This window comes from Lissotriton vulgaris, chromosome 10 (assembly GCF_964263255.1).
Source record: "Lissotriton vulgaris chromosome 10, aLisVul1.2, whole genome shotgun sequence".
In the NCBI taxonomy this organism is placed as follows: domain Eukaryota; kingdom Metazoa; phylum Chordata; class Amphibia; order Caudata; family Salamandridae; genus Lissotriton; species Lissotriton vulgaris.
Genome location: NC_141698.1, coordinates 889,838,858 through 889,855,542, shown reverse-complemented (window position 1 = coordinate 889,855,542; position 16,685 = coordinate 889,838,858). Strand labels below are relative to the sequence as shown.

The 16,685-nt window shown below is 41.1% G+C and overlaps 1 protein-coding gene across 3 annotated transcripts in view; it reads left to right on the top strand.

The window, feature by feature from the left end:
* KRIT1 (KRIT1 ankyrin repeat containing) overlaps positions 1–16,685 on the top strand; it is a 346,827-nt gene that overhangs the window by 220,827 nt on the left and 109,315 nt on the right. For all 3 annotated transcript variants that reach the window (XM_086941853.1, XM_086941852.1, XM_086941854.1), the window contains one exon: positions 13,229–13,395. In XM_086941853.1, the coding sequence (XP_086797979.1) occupies positions 13,229–13,395 (167 nt within the window). The remainder of the gene's footprint in view (positions 1–13,228; positions 13,396–16,685) is intronic.

The window sequence follows — 16,685 nt, the reverse complement described above, 5'->3', positions numbered from 1 at the left end:
TAAAGGAAATAGAAACGTTTTAATAGCTTTCCTAAAAGCAAACAGGCACTCAATGCCCCGGATTTGCTCAGGCAAAGAATTCCATAGCCTAGGGGCAAGGTGGCGGAAGGAACGTCCGCCGGCACGGGAGAGCCTAACTCTTGGCACGACCGCCAGATGTTGCCCGGCCGAGCGAAGCTGGCCGGAGGAGACATAGAAAGTGAGCAGATTGCGCAGAAGATCAGAACTAGACGATTTCAGTATCTCAAAGGAAAGACACAGAGTCCTAAACTGAATTCGCCTTTCCACAGGAAGCCAGTGCAGCCTATGGACAGTACTGGTTGCAGAGCAAAAGCGTGGAAGACCCACCAGGGCTCTGGCAGCAGCATTTTGCACACGCTGCATCCTGAGTATTTCTGTGTTATTCACCCCCAAGAGGAGGGAACTTGCATAGTCCAAGCGAGATAAAATAGTCGCCTGAACAATCAATTGTCGTATAGGAGGATCAAAAAACTTCAGAACGGCCCGAAGGCCTCGCAGAAGGCCAAGCAGGTGGCGGGAACTTGCCTAGTGTGGTCTTGAAAAGAAAGAGATGAGTCCATCAGGTGCACAGATTATGCTTTTGGTGTGCTGCAGTTAAGTAGGGTAAGTTTTTTAAAGTTATAAGGCATTTAAACTTAGTGATATGTGTCACCACTGTACTTTCGCTGAATTTCACAAACATTTGTGAATCTACCACAGTACATAGTAGTCAACAAATAAAGTAAGATAAGGAAGCTAAGGAAGACAATATCAATGGCTTCAATAAGCTGTCCAAACGTCAAAAGAAAAAACTACGGAAAGCGAGGAAACAAAAAAAAACTAAACAGTGTGTTACAATACAAACAGATGAAGATCAGATAACGACCATAGATGGGAAGAGATACGAGATAGGGAAAGATACTGCTGTAGATCAAAAACATAAGATAATCTTAGATTTAAACAGTCAGGAATTAGGACTAACTAATGAAGGAAAAAAGGTTGTAATATCGAATACGATTGGAACTAACAAATACTTCCCATTATTTGAACAAAAATTAACCAAGGGATTTGTTCATGAAAAAAACGCTAAAACAAAGCAAAAAGAGAACGAAAATAATATCGGTAGAAGGAATTTAGAATTAAAAGGTGAACGGGTGATTAAAGACCAAAAAATACAGCCGGAGGTATGGAAAATAAAAGAACAGCAGGAGGATAAAAGGACCACGGATTGTTCGCCTCAGTTGGAGGAAAAGATACTCGAATGGGAGGAAGAAGAAGAGACTGGTCCATTAAGTAACAGTCACCAAAGAAGGAAGGATAAAACCCCAATAAAAGTAGTAATAAATACAACAAACCAGCAATATCAACACGCTGGTGAAAAACAAGAATTTTCCATTAAATCCAGTATAATGGAGGAAAACAAAGACAATTCCAAAAATATCGAATGGGACAAGTTGGTTATAGAAAGTAGTGAAGGGGTAAAAAGAATTACCTTCAAATCAAAGTCATCAAATGAAAACCTCCCGCAGGACAACTATTCACCAAATAACAAAGTACAAATTATCTTTAAACCAGAATTTGAATCTAGAGGTAGGCAAGATACCCTGAATCGAGGCAATATACTCAGACTATTCAAGTCAATTCCATCCCTCTCTAAGATAGTGAATAAGGATATCGTTTCTATTGAATTTATGTCAGGAAACGAGAATTCACATGCTCCCACTTTAATTACATTAAACTCCCCGGTAATAGTGTAATTGATTTTGACAGAACAACATGTATTCAAAGCTTGGGGTATATCAATTATGAAACAAGGCCCAAAGGTTTATCCAACACCGCTCATTGATGAAGAAAAAACCAAACAGCCAAAAATAGACAGACAAATAGTACCAGTACTAAAAAATGCCAGAGGAAAATCACCCAATAAACGAGGAGAATGGTTATCTCAAAAGGATATGGGCAAAAACCCTGTAATAAATGAAAAATTGATTACCAAGTCACTACACAGTAATAAGGAACAATGATTTAATATCAATATGTACTCCACAGACAAAGTAGATGATATAGGTCCTGTCCGATTGTGTTCTTGGAATATAAATGGGCTTGGTGCAAAGGTTCATAATGCTCATATAGACTCAATATTGCTCCCCTCTCAGATGATTTTTTTACAAGAAACGTGGGAAACCAAACCATTTGTACTACACGGATTCAAAGGATATTTTGAGCATGCAAATAAAAAACCACAAATTTGGCCGTCCCAGCGGAGGGCTAGCAATTTTCATTTCCATGGACTTACAGGTTGAACATGAACGACTTGAGTCAAAAAGTGATAATATTTTAATAATTAAGTTGAAATATAAAACATCGAAACAGGAATTAAAGTTGATATATTTGATTAATGTCTATATTCAGCCAACAGGCCTAGTAGGGAATCAACTTGTGGCATACTGTATAACCTTCTCGTGGATTTAGTGCTCTCAGAGCCTCTAGCGGATTTTATTGTGTCTGGGGACTTTAACCTTAACTTAATGCCATCCTTCACAAGGGATGACACCTCTCAAACACAGAATTATCAATGGCCTATCCCACAACAGGACTTAAGAAGAGAAAGCTTGCCGTACAGCAACAAAATTGCAACATCCTTTGTCAAAGATATGGAAGCAATGGGCCTGCGTATACTAAATGGTCGATTTAAAGAAGATTCACCTCCAGCGTATACATATTTTAAGAACAAGGCAAGGTCAAGGATTGACTACACAATGATATCTCTTAATGCCTTCCATAATATCATTGCATATCAGATAAGAGAAGTTAGGGATAGTGATCACTGCCAGCAGATAACAACGATTAATCTAATGAATAAGACAAATCAACCATATGAAACTGTTCCGGGTCATATTGGAACACTAAACTATAAAAAAACTAATTTGGACTATTAAGAACAAAGATGTGATGAACGATCATGTTAGCCAAATAATAGAATTATGCTTCAATGAAAGATCCTCTGAAACCTTGATAGAACAATGGGTAAAATTTACCATGATGCTGGTTAAACCCCAACCTCCGCTGCGACGGGAGAAAAGTAATCAAAATGATGATCGAAAGGAAAACAAATCATACATAAACCTGCCATATACCATTACTAAACTAAAAAGAGCACGGAATAGGATGATCAGGCAAATCAAGAAATCTATTCCTAACGAGGAAACATCAGGCAAACTGAAAGCTGCAAATCAAAATCCAAGGAAATTAATATGGGATGAGAAAAATCAGGCAAAACAAGCACTCTGGGCAAAAAATATACCACGCAAGCAAACAGATAAACACAAGAGAGTTCTGGAAAATTATAAATGGTCTGGCTAGCCCAAATAAAAGGGTTGTTTCCTCCATTCTAACTGAGCAGGAATGGGTGACATTTCTTAAAAAACATTTAAACCAAAATAGTATGACAATAGAAAAAATTGAATCCCAACTGACAGATACACACGATGGAGATATGGAAACCCCAATTGTAGTAACAAAGGATCAACTAAGAAAACTAATTATAAAACAGAAAGATGGAGCACCAGGACCCAACGGCATCCCGTTTGCCCTATTCAAAGAGAATCCAGATCTATGGGCAGCACATTTAGAAAAGGAATTTAATGAAGTTATTAAACAAGGGTGTTATCCCGGAGTCATGGCGAGGATCATTAATAGGGCTCCCGGTTTTATGGTATTTATTTTTTTACCATTTCCGTCTGTATTTATCCATATTTATCTTTGTCGTTTTATCTGTATATATCTGTATTTATTTTTGTCGCCTGCAAAAAAAGACATTCAAGCTAGTATTTTTCCACGTTTATTTAAATAGATAGTACACATGGTTGTTACTGGTTTAGCTATCTGCTTTAATTTAATTATTACATTAAAACAGTGTTTTAAATGGATTTTTTTAAATAAAGCACTGCTCTCGTTTTAGATGCCTTGAATAACGCCATGCACAGGCATCTTTAAAAAAAAAATCCTCCTGACAACTATCCTGATGCCTGTCTGGTTGTGCCTAAGGTGGCAACCGCTGCATCTCCTGTGCTGCGGAATGTAGAGTCAATTGTACATTCAAGGCTGTGGCTCCAGACGCCAAATCACGCAGGATCGTAGCCATAGCTGCCAACGTCCTGGTTTGTTTATTTGTGATAATTACAGGTTTACTGTGGACATTCAAAGTATTATGTCTGACACTTTTTTACCAGGATAACCAGGTTTGAATGTCAGAAATGACCTATTTACCCCAAAAATATTAGTGTTCTTTTAAATTCTGGGGAGAATTGAAAGACAAACAATTACAAAAAGGTTTGCACTTTCAATCTCAAGATTATCTGGATTATTCTGGCCACTTCATCTCCCTTACTCTTTAAAAACTATATTCTTCACTTAAAGTCTACCGAACACATGTGGTGTCTTATTGTCCTGTAAAGCGATATGAGCCTGTTGTTTGGGGCAGTCTTGTGGAGCGTGTTCCCTGCCTCTCCTCTGCGCTTTCTTGATTCAGGAGTATCAAATTACTGCTGGGAAGGCAACATAGAGTTTGCCCAGCACAGGAGGTTGCCAAGAAATGAATTTAGTGCAAGCAAAGGGGAGTCGCTGGTCCAGTGCCATCCAGTGGTCAGAGAGTCTGTCGTATTCATCCCAGGCGTAAAAAAAAATACCTCAGCCTGCCACTTGCATGAGGCAGAAGAAAGGGCTTTACCGGGAGAGTTTATATTAGCTCAGTTTAGACCTGCCAAGTTGACAAAGTACAGTCCTTGCAGGGATGTGCACATTTCACTAATATGCGTTAGTTAGAGACTAACTACTGTAATACCACACAGTGTAGCTGTGCCCACAGTTCTTCCTCACACAGTGCAAAAAAATAAAACCAATTTAACTTGAAAAAGGGATGTCTCTTTCTCAGGAATGTTTTGTTTCTTCCTGCAGCACCAAGTCACGGAGGAAAATTTTAATTTAAGGTCTGAATGTATATGAAAACTAATGCGGCCTAATTTTCCTAATGTGTTTATACAGCCGGTCTTTCTGACCTTTTTAGGTTACACATTTCTGGCAAGTCCGAGGGGTGAAAGCAAGTGACATCAGTCGTTCGGCAAATGAATTTCATCAAGCAGGGTGAGCCAATCGGGGTCGTAGCGTCATCAGGGCGCCGGTGGGCAGGTCAGAGGTCGATGCAAGACAATCCATGGAAGGAATTTCCTGCGCCTTTGAGAGATTAATGGCCCACCCAGCAGGTGTTAATGTGACCAGGCAAACACCGCAATCAGGAAGAGGGTGTGGCAGGCAACCCTGGGCTGGAGCACAGATTGTCGAACAACTCTCTGAATTAGAGAATCCAATTTAGTTGTATTTTTCCGCTTCTATTTATAAATACAGATGGAAAAAAATATTTTTCCGTCTGTATTTATATGTAAAAATCCGTTTAAACGGAAAACCAGGAGCCTTAATCATTAATAACGCCAATTTACAAAAAAGGGAACTGGGCGCTTGCAGAAAATTACAGGCTCATCACACTTCAAGATACAGATGCTAAGTTGTTTGCTAGGATCTTACTGAATGAATTGAGTGACTGGGCAACAGAAAGTAAGATCCTGCCACTGAATCAAACGGGCTTTATTAAAGGATTGGGGACATCAACAAACATCTTGGCTTTATCTTTAATAATGGACAAGTCCATTAGTCTTAAACAGCCCTTGTATCTTTGTTTCGTTGATTTTAAATCAGCCTTCGATTGTGTTCAAAGGAACTTACTGTGGAAAAAGCTCAGAGAAAAGAAAATTCCAACGGCCCTACTGAAAATGATCCAGCTATTGTATAGCAAAACTTGGGTTAGGGTAAGGATGGGGGATGGGCAAACGCTGTCGAAGGAAATCCCTGCCAACGAAGGATTAAAACAAGGCTGTTTACTGGCCCCCCTTCTATTTAATATATTCTTGGCAGATCTGTCAGGGACTTTAGATGAATTAAATGCTCACCCCCCCCCCCCCCCCCGAAATTAGCGGAAAGGCATATTTCAAACCTACTGTATGCCGACAATGCCATCCTGTTAAGCCAAACAAAAATTGGGCTGCAGCGACTAATTTCTGGAACTTGCACCTACGCAAGGGAAAATGGGATGGTGATCAACGAAACCAAAACAAAGATCGTGATTGTCGCAAAGAGCAAAAAATTAAGAAAAAAATGTAATTGGTATATGGAAAACACCAAACTAGAACAGGTTGAAGTATATAAGTACCTGGGCGTACTTTTTGATGAGAAGGGTAGTTACCAGCCCCAAATAAAAGCTATTCAGAGGAAGTCCAACTCCCTAACAGCCGCATTTAGAATCTTGCAGAGATCGCTGGGCAACCTCACATATGGGCCATTTTTAAAGGTTATAGCGGCAAGATTACTACCAACAATCACATACGGCAGTGAGTCGTTAATGGGAAGGGATACGGAAACAATCAATAATGCTGTATCTAAAACATACAAATTACTATTTCATCTCCCAACAAATGCCTCACCAGCCCAAATTAGACTTGAGTTTGGTTTAACCAACCAATATTATGCAAGGAAGGGACATTTTATTAAAACCTGGAATCGGATTAAAAACGATCAAGATAACCAAATCTCTCAGTTATTATGGAAGGAGATAAGTAATAATACAAAGGCACTACCATGGATTTTTCTTAAAGAGGCTATAGAAGAGTTTGCAGTCACCGCAATTTGGAATAATACCATAACTAACGCTTCGTTTAAGAAAATAATTAATAGAACGTCAAATCAACTATCAATTTTAAATGATAAAGATAGTCCGACAAAAAGAAAACATGCCTGGACAATAATAAATGGATATAAAACAAAGAAGGTTCAAGACTATTTAGAAATACCATGGTCAGGAAACAACAAACAAATCCTTCTAAAAGCAAGATTTGGAATCCTTCCGGAAAACTGCCACCTCCCGCCTTGGAAAATCTCTGAAAGGAGTTTAATATGTAGACTATGTAACAACGGAAAGGAGAATATTGTCCACTTGCTCTGTATTTGTCCGGGACTACGAAATGAAAAGACAAAACTACTCAAAGTCCCTTTTATTGTACGCGGAATACGATCATGTAGGCAAGCCCTGAAATGTTGTCTTCAATCAAATGATATAGCCATGAATGCTACCTTTGTAAAAATTGTATTAATGGTAAAAAACTAAATTAGTAGACTAAGTCCTAAATGAAGTATACTAAGTATATATTTTAAGGAATTTTATGATGAAAGTTTTATTGGGTTTATTTTATACTAAAAGTATTTTTGCAACTGTATATTGTAAGATTTTAAATAATCAAACAATAAAGTAATTTACAATTTAGTCAACATATTTAAAATATATTTTAAATATATAAACACATTTCTCGATTTATTACCACTTTAAAAAAGTAATAATAATAGGTAGGGCCCTACTACTTACCTATCACTAAGGTCCTAACACTGAACACGGCCAAAGTGTAGTAAAAAAAATATGGCTGTCTTTTCATTCTCTAAAAACAGCCATTGTCCAATTATATACTGACTTGTCATTGCCATGTACACTGTTAAGTTACCACGGTAATCCATGGCCCAAAATATTACCAGGGCCTAGCTGTATTATTGAATTGCAGTACTCTTGCGTCACTCATGGTGTTGCATGGGCAACGATCTACTTAAGTCAGATTTACAAAGCAATGCAAGGCCACCATGCATGGCCCTGCCTTGATTGGTAAATCTGGAGAAATTGAAGGCAGCGCACTTCCCTGTTTTGCCTTATTCTGCAAACCATAATCTATATTGCTGCTGAATTTCACATACATCTGTTTGCTACGCCACACTCACTATATGCTATTCCACTGTACGCCACTCCCTTCTACGCCTCTCCACTGTACAAGATTCCACCGTACGCCACTCCACTCCATGCTATTACAGTGTATGCCACTACACACTATGCTGTTACACTGTCCACACTTCCTGTCTACATCACTCAACTGTACGCTACTCCATTGGAAACAATTCCACTATACGCCATTCCACAGTACGACACTCCACAGTACGTTAGGCCGCTGTATGCTACTCCTCAGTACGCTATTCCAATCTTCGCCATTCCAGTGTTTAGCACTCCACTCTACGCCACTTCCTTTTTACGATAGTCCATTGGATGCCACTCCAATGAACGCCACTCCACTGTATGCTATTACACTCTATTCCAGTCTACACCACTCTACTGTACACTACTCCACAATTACACTCTATGCCACTCCACTATGCAACACTCCACTCCCTGCAGCTCCATTCTACACTATACTATTACAGTGTACTCCATCCCATACTACACCAGTCCACTCCAAACTATTATACTGTACGCAACTCCGCTCTGCACCACTTCAGTGTATGCCACCTCACTATACGCTACTCCAATATATTCTATTCCACACTATGCCATTCCACTCTAGGCCACTCCACCCTATGCTATTCCGCCGTATCCACTCCACTCAACGCCACTCCACCCTATGCTATTCCATTGGACGCCACTCCACTGTCTGCTATTACACTCTACCGTACTCCAGTCACTTCACTGTATGTCAATGTATTGTGTGCTAGTCCGCTATACACTATTTAACTTTGCCACTCCACGCTATTCCACTCTACACCACTCCATTTTACCCTAGTCCATTGGCGCCACTCCGCTATATGCTATTCCTCTCTATACCGCTCCACTATACGCCACTCTACACCACTCCAGTGTACGCCACTCCGATTTACACTATTCCATGCTACCCTAATCCACGCCACTCCGCTGTACTCTGCTCTATTCCACTGTACCCCACTCCACTGTACGCAGCTTAAATCTTTACCACTTTATTGTAAGGTAAACCACTCACCCCCACACCCCCCCACACCCCCACCACACAATACACCACTCAAGTCTAGACCGCTTCAATGTACACCACTCTAGTGTACGCAACTACACTAGACGCAATTGCCCTCTATGCCACCCCAGTCTACACTTCTCCATTGAAATTCAATGAAAAAAATCTAAGGTTAAAGCTTAGTTCTAGTTAGAAAAACGTTTTTCCCTATACAAACCAAGCTTAAACTATACAAACTTTAAAACTTTCTACAGTGTATTTATAATTATCGTGTACAAGTTAGCTACCACCTTCAAATTATTATAAGTAGCACACCTCGTTACACACTCTTTTCAAATTGCTAACCGGACAACACTAACTGTAAATCATGACACACACACACACACACACACTCTCTCTCTCTCTCTCTCTCTCTCTCTCTCTCTCTCTCTCTCTCTCTCTCTCTCTCTCTCTCTCTCTCTCTCTCTCTCTCTCTCTCTCTCTCTCTCTCTCTCTCTCTCTCTGTCTCTCTCTCTTTCTCTCTCTCGCTCCTCTGTCTCTCTCCTCTTTCCTTCCCGAACGCCAACACTGTCTTGAATTTGTTTGTCAAATTAGGTGCAAATAAACTGCAACTCAAACAACTCCATTGGCAATTTAAGTACTGTAGATCAAAACAGCAGGTCCTTGGTTTGCTACTTCCTTTCCTATGCACAGTGTGTCTGTGCAGAGAACTAAGAGTGGGCCCATAAACACATTGAGGAACCAAGGCCAACCGTTTTACATGCCAACAATGATTCAGCAATGTGTTGTTCAAACATAATTTCAAATTCCAGTGGTATATTATATGTACCACATTCAGCTGTTAATGAATGAAGACACACTAGTCCATGTAGACCAAGGTGCAGCCAGTTCATTCACACAAATTTCAAACAATTGACGCTATTTATTTGTCTAAAGAGCATTAACACACCATACAAAATGATGAACAGTAGGGGCCACAAAGTGTTAAAATAAAAAACATAAACATCGAAAGACTATTCTAGTAATTGCTGAATGTCTGGGGGAAAATTGCCAAAGATGTACTCTGCAAAGACTTTTAGATCTTCTTTAAGGCTGTGTCTGCCAACTGCATTTCGACTGTTGCATTACTTAAAGCTTATCACCATCACTAAAGAGAATTGCCTTAGCATGTGGATTTCTACAATGAATGACAGAAAATAGAAACGTACTCTAATTGTACGAAAATATTGAAATAGATCAACTTTAGTTTGCATGGTCACTTGAGTCACCTACGGTTCAGGTCTGGATGCTCACCAGTAATCCACACTGGCCTATGTGGTAGGCAAGTGGCCTTGAGAAGCTGGAAAGCTGCATCTTCTCAGGAGTAAAGAGCCAATGGCATAAAAAACCTCCTTGATGAAAGACTTTAGCGATTTGAAGAAAACCAGGAATCTGATAGTGGAATTGTTTAGAATCAGCAAGTGGAGGGACTGAAGAAACAAGCAAAGGAACACAGCTTTGTTGAGATGTACCCTCTACCCAGATTGAGGCCTTTAAATAGTAAAAGAACAGGAAACGGAAATGACATCAAACACCACAGACAAGAAACATAATGGATTTGGAAGGTTAGGAAAAAACTAGGGAAGGAACAGACGTGATGGAAAGGGAAAAGAAAAGACCAAATACTTAAAGTGGACTAGCTGCAGAGTCACCTTAAAAGGCAGCTGCAAATATTCAGGCATTTGACGGCCATTTTGTAGTTGAAGAAAGAAGGAGTAGCAGCCAATAGCCCAGGAGCACGAGAGGAAACAGATCTAGGAGTGAGACTCTCCCAGCCCACAGCTCTGGGCTTCGTATGGCATCTTCTATGACTTGGTAAACCTTCTTATCCCTCAAAGTAGTTCAAGTTCGGATATTTGTATAGCGCACTACTCACCCAAAGGGTCTCAAGGCGCTTGAGGGAGGGGGGTGCTTTACTTATCGAATATCCAACATTTTTTGGTTCCTTTCTGAGCACTCAGGCAGTATAGCGCTACGATACCAGACTGGGATCAGGGAGCAGCGTGAGGAGCGACCGCTTCTGAGGGTACTGTGGTTCTAGAGCGCCCAGGCTGCTGAGAAGCTGTGGACATAACACTCATGTAGTTTTGTCATCAAATGACGTATCCAGTATAATAATCAATTCTGGATGATTGAAAAGGGGGATAACTTAATAGAAAGAAGAGAATAATATGAAGGTGAAGTGAGCCACTCCCGAGTGTCCAAATGTGTCCACCGCCCCAGACGCTAAAACACAGAACCCTGCCGAAGTCTTCCCATTCTTTCATTTCCCAAACATAGCTTCATACCTGGCTTCCTACCACTCCACTCCCACTGCTTAGCCACATACCTGGTGCTTTAGACATCACCATGCCCAACCACACCTAAGCACAGGTTGTCTGGTACAGGGGGCAAGATTACCATCTTGTCTCCTCTTGCTCCACGGACAAAAGTATGGTATAGGGTCGCAAGATCAACTCCAGTAAGGAAATTTTCTTGAAATATTTTCCCATCTATTTTTATTTTAACAATATTTTCTTTCAATATATATTTTGTAATTTCCTGGCTTTCCTTAATGTTTACACCTTTTAATTTATAACTTGATACCTTTCGAATAAATCATCCACCTTTCATTTGGAGCAGTTACAACTTTACTCTGTCTTAAAACAATGTAAACGAAAAAACCCACAAAATTAAATTCCACTCCAAACATTTCCTTATCAATTCAAATCATTGGTTATTCTAAGTTCATGCCATACATTGTCACCAAGACCTATTCTCCCCCGGAATTCCACTGGCAGCCTGTACAAGTCATTTGAGGTGTCTTCCATAGACCAAAAACATCCTTGATGTATCATCACCAAATCCTTATCTGTGAATTCGCCTGTCAATGGCTTTTGTATCATTGGCTTCAGTATCTGTGGTTCAAAAGTAATGATCTACAAATAAACACTTTGTAAAAAAGACCTTCAGATGAATATGTGGAAACTTTAAAAAAAACGTTACCCATTCAAAGCAAAAAGAGATGGTGTAGTAAGTGAAAGACAAATGGGAAGATTGTTCATATAAGTGAATCCATTTGCACACATGCGGGGTTTGCACAGCTACACCATGCAATGTTGTACAGGCATTAGAAGAGACACTTGCCAGAAGGCACAGTTTGTAAAACAGACTGTAGAAATATCTGATGATGGGAATGTTCACATGAGAGGTAAGTAGTCCTGATGAAAGTCTGCTATGTGTGCCTACTGTTATGGCATGACATAGCACTTCCTATCTTCACAGTACAAAGTGCCTCCTTCATTGTACTACATGCTCCTTGGTTTTATGTTATTTAGTTGAAGTAATGCAGCAGAACATCCACAGCAAAACTGCTCCAGATGCTGTCAGACTGTTTAAGAAGCAGTCTGCAAAAGAGCAGTGTGGCAAACAAGTCTGGAATGTGTAAGAGATTAATATAGGTCCCCACTGCAACTAACAAAGGTGTGGTGCAAATGAGGCTGTTAGTGGGGAAGTATTGGAAGTGTCATCCGCATCCAGACCCCTGCTATCTTTCATATTCCATAAAGGTCATAACAATAACGTGAAACAACTGTGTTTTATTTCCAGCAACAAACACCTGTGTGCCTTTCTGCAAGATTATGAATGACACACTAAATTATCAGATAAAATATTGAGATGACGTTATAAGAGTAGCGTGGGTGGTGCTTATTGTGACAGTATTACTAGTACATGTTCTTATATTAGTTAACTATTTAGGTACTGACTCTCAAAACTGCACTACAAAATGTACGTTTTGCATACATTTATATGTGCACATTTTTCTGTCCCGACTGGGGAGTCTCCTCATGTGTGAGTATAGGTTTTAGTAGTAAATGTGGGAGGGACGCAGGGGAATGGGTAGGAAAGGGGGCTCTCTTGCTACTAAAGGGTTTGGGATTATGGAGGAGTAAGAGGTTTAGCCATGTTCAGGAGAGGTTTAGGGAGAAACGTTACCCACCCACACAAGAGGAAGCCAACTTCATTACTCTTAGAGTGGAGACATGTAACTTATACTTTTGTAGTAAGATTACACTCAAAATTTGTGTATACCACAAGTAGTAAACTTATTGCAAAGTGTTAACTTACTCAAAAGTATTAAAGTGAACCAGGCCCCTTGTTTTCTGTAATGGCAAGCCATCAGCATTAGTATTGTATAGAATGCCTTTGGACGTCTTTGCTTCTTGTTCTTTTTACTCACATTTCAGTATTGGTGGTTGTATACCACTAAATGTAAATTTGCTAAAAGTTGTTTTTCTCTTTTTATACAGATCGAAGATCCCTTGGCTATTCTCATTCTTTATGACGAAGCAAGACACAATTTGTTGAAAGGTTTCTGCCCCTCACCAGATGCAAAGCTTATAACACTGGCTAGCCTGCTGCTACAGATAGTGTATGGAAATTATGAAAGTAAAAAACATAAGCAAGGTTTTTTAAAGTGAGTATTTTATAACAGTCTATTTACTAACTTTAATGCAGTATGTATTTTATTTGACTTACTCTTCTTACCTTCGTGAAACAATTGTTTTATGTTTACTGTGAGACGCTGAAAGCGCCATTAGCCCATTTATTTCAGGCTTAGCTGGCAAACACCATCCATTACCACATGTTCTTTTCAGTAGTGATTAACAGGAAGAGATAACTCGAGAACTGGCACCAAAACCATTCTGAGAAGAATGGGCTGCCCTTGTTTTCTTCCTCTCCAGGCATAAGCTGTTCATATAGTCCTTTTTATACCTCACCTGTGAAAGCGCTTTTGCTTGTGAGAAATATTGTGTTCGAGGCATATGAGCTGCAGATCCTACATTTAGCACTAGATCGCCACCTGGTGTTGGGCTCGGATGATTGCAGGTTGTTGTTGTCTTCTTGGAAGAAGTCTTTTGTAGTCACGAAATAGGTGACTCCTCCCTTGGACAATACTGCGCATGGTCATTGACTCCATCTTCAGATTGTTTTTTTCCGCCACTGGGTCCATTACTTACCATTCGTGGGCTTTGTTGTCCCTTTTATTTGCAGCCTCCTACTTGGGTAGCGCGAGCCTGCTTTACTGTCTCTTCTTTCATCTGTAGACTGGACCAAGTACAGATAGCTTCATCTTGATTAAGGTTTTTCTTCTGCTGGCACTGTGACTGAGGTAGTGTTTGTTCGTGGCATGTGTAGTTGTAGTTAGACATGTTCTGCATACTTCTGCCATCTACTTCTTCGAAGAAGTCATTTGAATCATGAGGTATAGTGTCTCCTCTTATGACTAATAATGTGCATTGCCATCGACTCAATTGTTAGATTGTTTTCTTCTGCTTTTGGGGTCGTACATGCATTGACGAGGCCTTCTGATTCCCACTCCAGTTAACTTGAGACAATTGGTTTGCCTTGCAATTTCTATTGATGTTGTGGTTCTTCCATTGGACCTGCATTTCAGACTTCATTGACACCCTGTTCGGGACCTCACCACCTCTCGGTCCTGTTTCATCGGGGTTCACCCTTTCATTAATGTGCACAATGTCACTCCAAGTAGTCATGGAGAGATCAACACTCAGGCTGCGACCTCTGCTCGATGATGGAGCACGACGAGACCTCCTGCTCTGTCTGCCTCTCCTTTCAATCCAAAAAAAAATCAGATACCGTTTGGATTGTCAGCTTGCTCAATGAGCCATGAAACAGCAGCAAGACTAGGAAACATCTTCATGGAGGACGTTAAAGGAGAGACAGATGTTGAACAAGTGGCTGCATTAAGCCTGGACCTAGAGTCACCCTCTAACTTCGAAGCAGAAGAGCCGCAGCCTACACCGGGCCAACATCAAAAGACGAGTGAGTACAGCTCCTCACAGCTCTCACCATCAGATCACTCAGCTCTTCTCCAGGGGTCGGACGTCGGACGTCGAGCACACAATTGGGGACATAGCCTTCCAGTCCGCCATTGCATCTTATTCATGGCCTGCACCAAGGTTTCAGAACCGACACCGACTCCATCCCTGTTGCCAGGTCAGCCATTCAAGATCCAGCGTTCCTCTAGACCAATAGCTTCCTTAATCCCCTTTGGGTCTCCCGCGCCGGCAATGGCTGCCTCCTTGGAGGTGAAACAATGGTCCGCATCGAAACGACTCAAAGTCAAAACAGCCTGCATGAACCATCCACGGCAAACTCAATGGAGCAGGAACTGCCAATTCTACATCTCCAGGAGTAGTTGGACACTCTGCAAAAGAGACTGTTTATTCACACCCACATAGGGGGAATTACCGCAAAACCCCAAAGACTGCACACGACTCTTCGTTACAAGAGAAAGTTTACATTTATTGACCAACTTACATTAAAGCCTCCTCCACCTCCCAAGCTGAAGAAACAGCAAGATATGGGCACCAGTCCGCTCCCCTTCCAACCAACTCCATTGGTTTACTTTCCAGATACGACCTGTGGGGTGGGATGAGATGGGAGAATGATTTATTACCACCCTGATCAGCACAGTCAACAAGCTCAGGAGCCTGTAGCAGAGGGGCAGATAATCTCCAACACAACCATCAGTTGTGCTGTAGACGTGGCTGACACTGCCGTCCGAGGTCTTAACTCCAGCATCCTGATCCGCCATCTCGCCCCATTTCTCTGGCTTTAAGCAAGAAGTCCAGCAGCATCTGGTGAACATGCCCTTTGATTGGGAACACCTTTGGGGTAATCAAAGCTCCCAGAGTCTTTACTAAATACGCTGCAGCAGGAGCCAGTCATCTACGGAGGAGCTGTGTCCACGTCTTCCCGTACCTCAACGACTGGCTGAAAAAGAGTGCATTTATAGCATACAACAGTGTCTCTAAGGGTATCAGTTAGTGGTCAAATTTAACAATAGCACAATAAACTGCTGAGAGCAAGGGGAGAGACCGGAGAGACGAAAGACAATTCAAACAATTAAAGTTTTTTGGTAATCTTATATATTTGGTAAAAATAACGTCATATATTTAGATGTGTGAGAACAGCACTGTGTTACATTAAATGGCATTTAACCCATGGGATACTGTGCTCAATTTCTCGTGAAGTGGTGATGGCGCAAGTGACACATGAGGAAGTATGTACAGCGACGCGAAGGGGCGCGAGAACAGACAGTCGGTGGTGAATTTCACATAGTAGAGAAACTCAAACAATGAATGTTAATATATACAAGTGGAGTCAAGATGGGTATCCTTGATGATCAAAGCGCCAACATTTCGCTGTACGGTGTATGGGCTACCTTCTGTAATTTGATATTGTTTGAAAAAGAGTGCAAGCAGACAGAGGTGCTTGACCCACACTAGATCACCTTAGATCTCCTCCACATTCTCGGTTTCACCATCAACGTGGGCAGGTCTCACCTCCAACCCTTCTAGATACAGCTCTTGTTAGGGGCAATTCTAAACTCATTCACTGGGAAAGCTTATCCCAGCCCCGCACATGTTCAAGCCATCCAGCTCCTGCTGCATTTTCAGCTAAACAGCAAGCTAACAGTCAGGACAGCAATGTGCCTCCACGCCACGATGGCCCCCTGCATTGCCATCATTCCCCAGCTCAATTACACATGCATCCACTGCAAGAGTGCCTGGCAGCACAATGGTCCCAAGCAGAGGGTCTCTGGAAGTATCCAGTGTTGTTTTGGGCCAGCACCCAGCACCAGCAACAACCTGTTACAGGATAGGCTGTTTCTAGGCCCAGTTCCCCAGATGACCATCACCAGGAACACCATTGTTATGGGTTGGGGGATGCATTTGC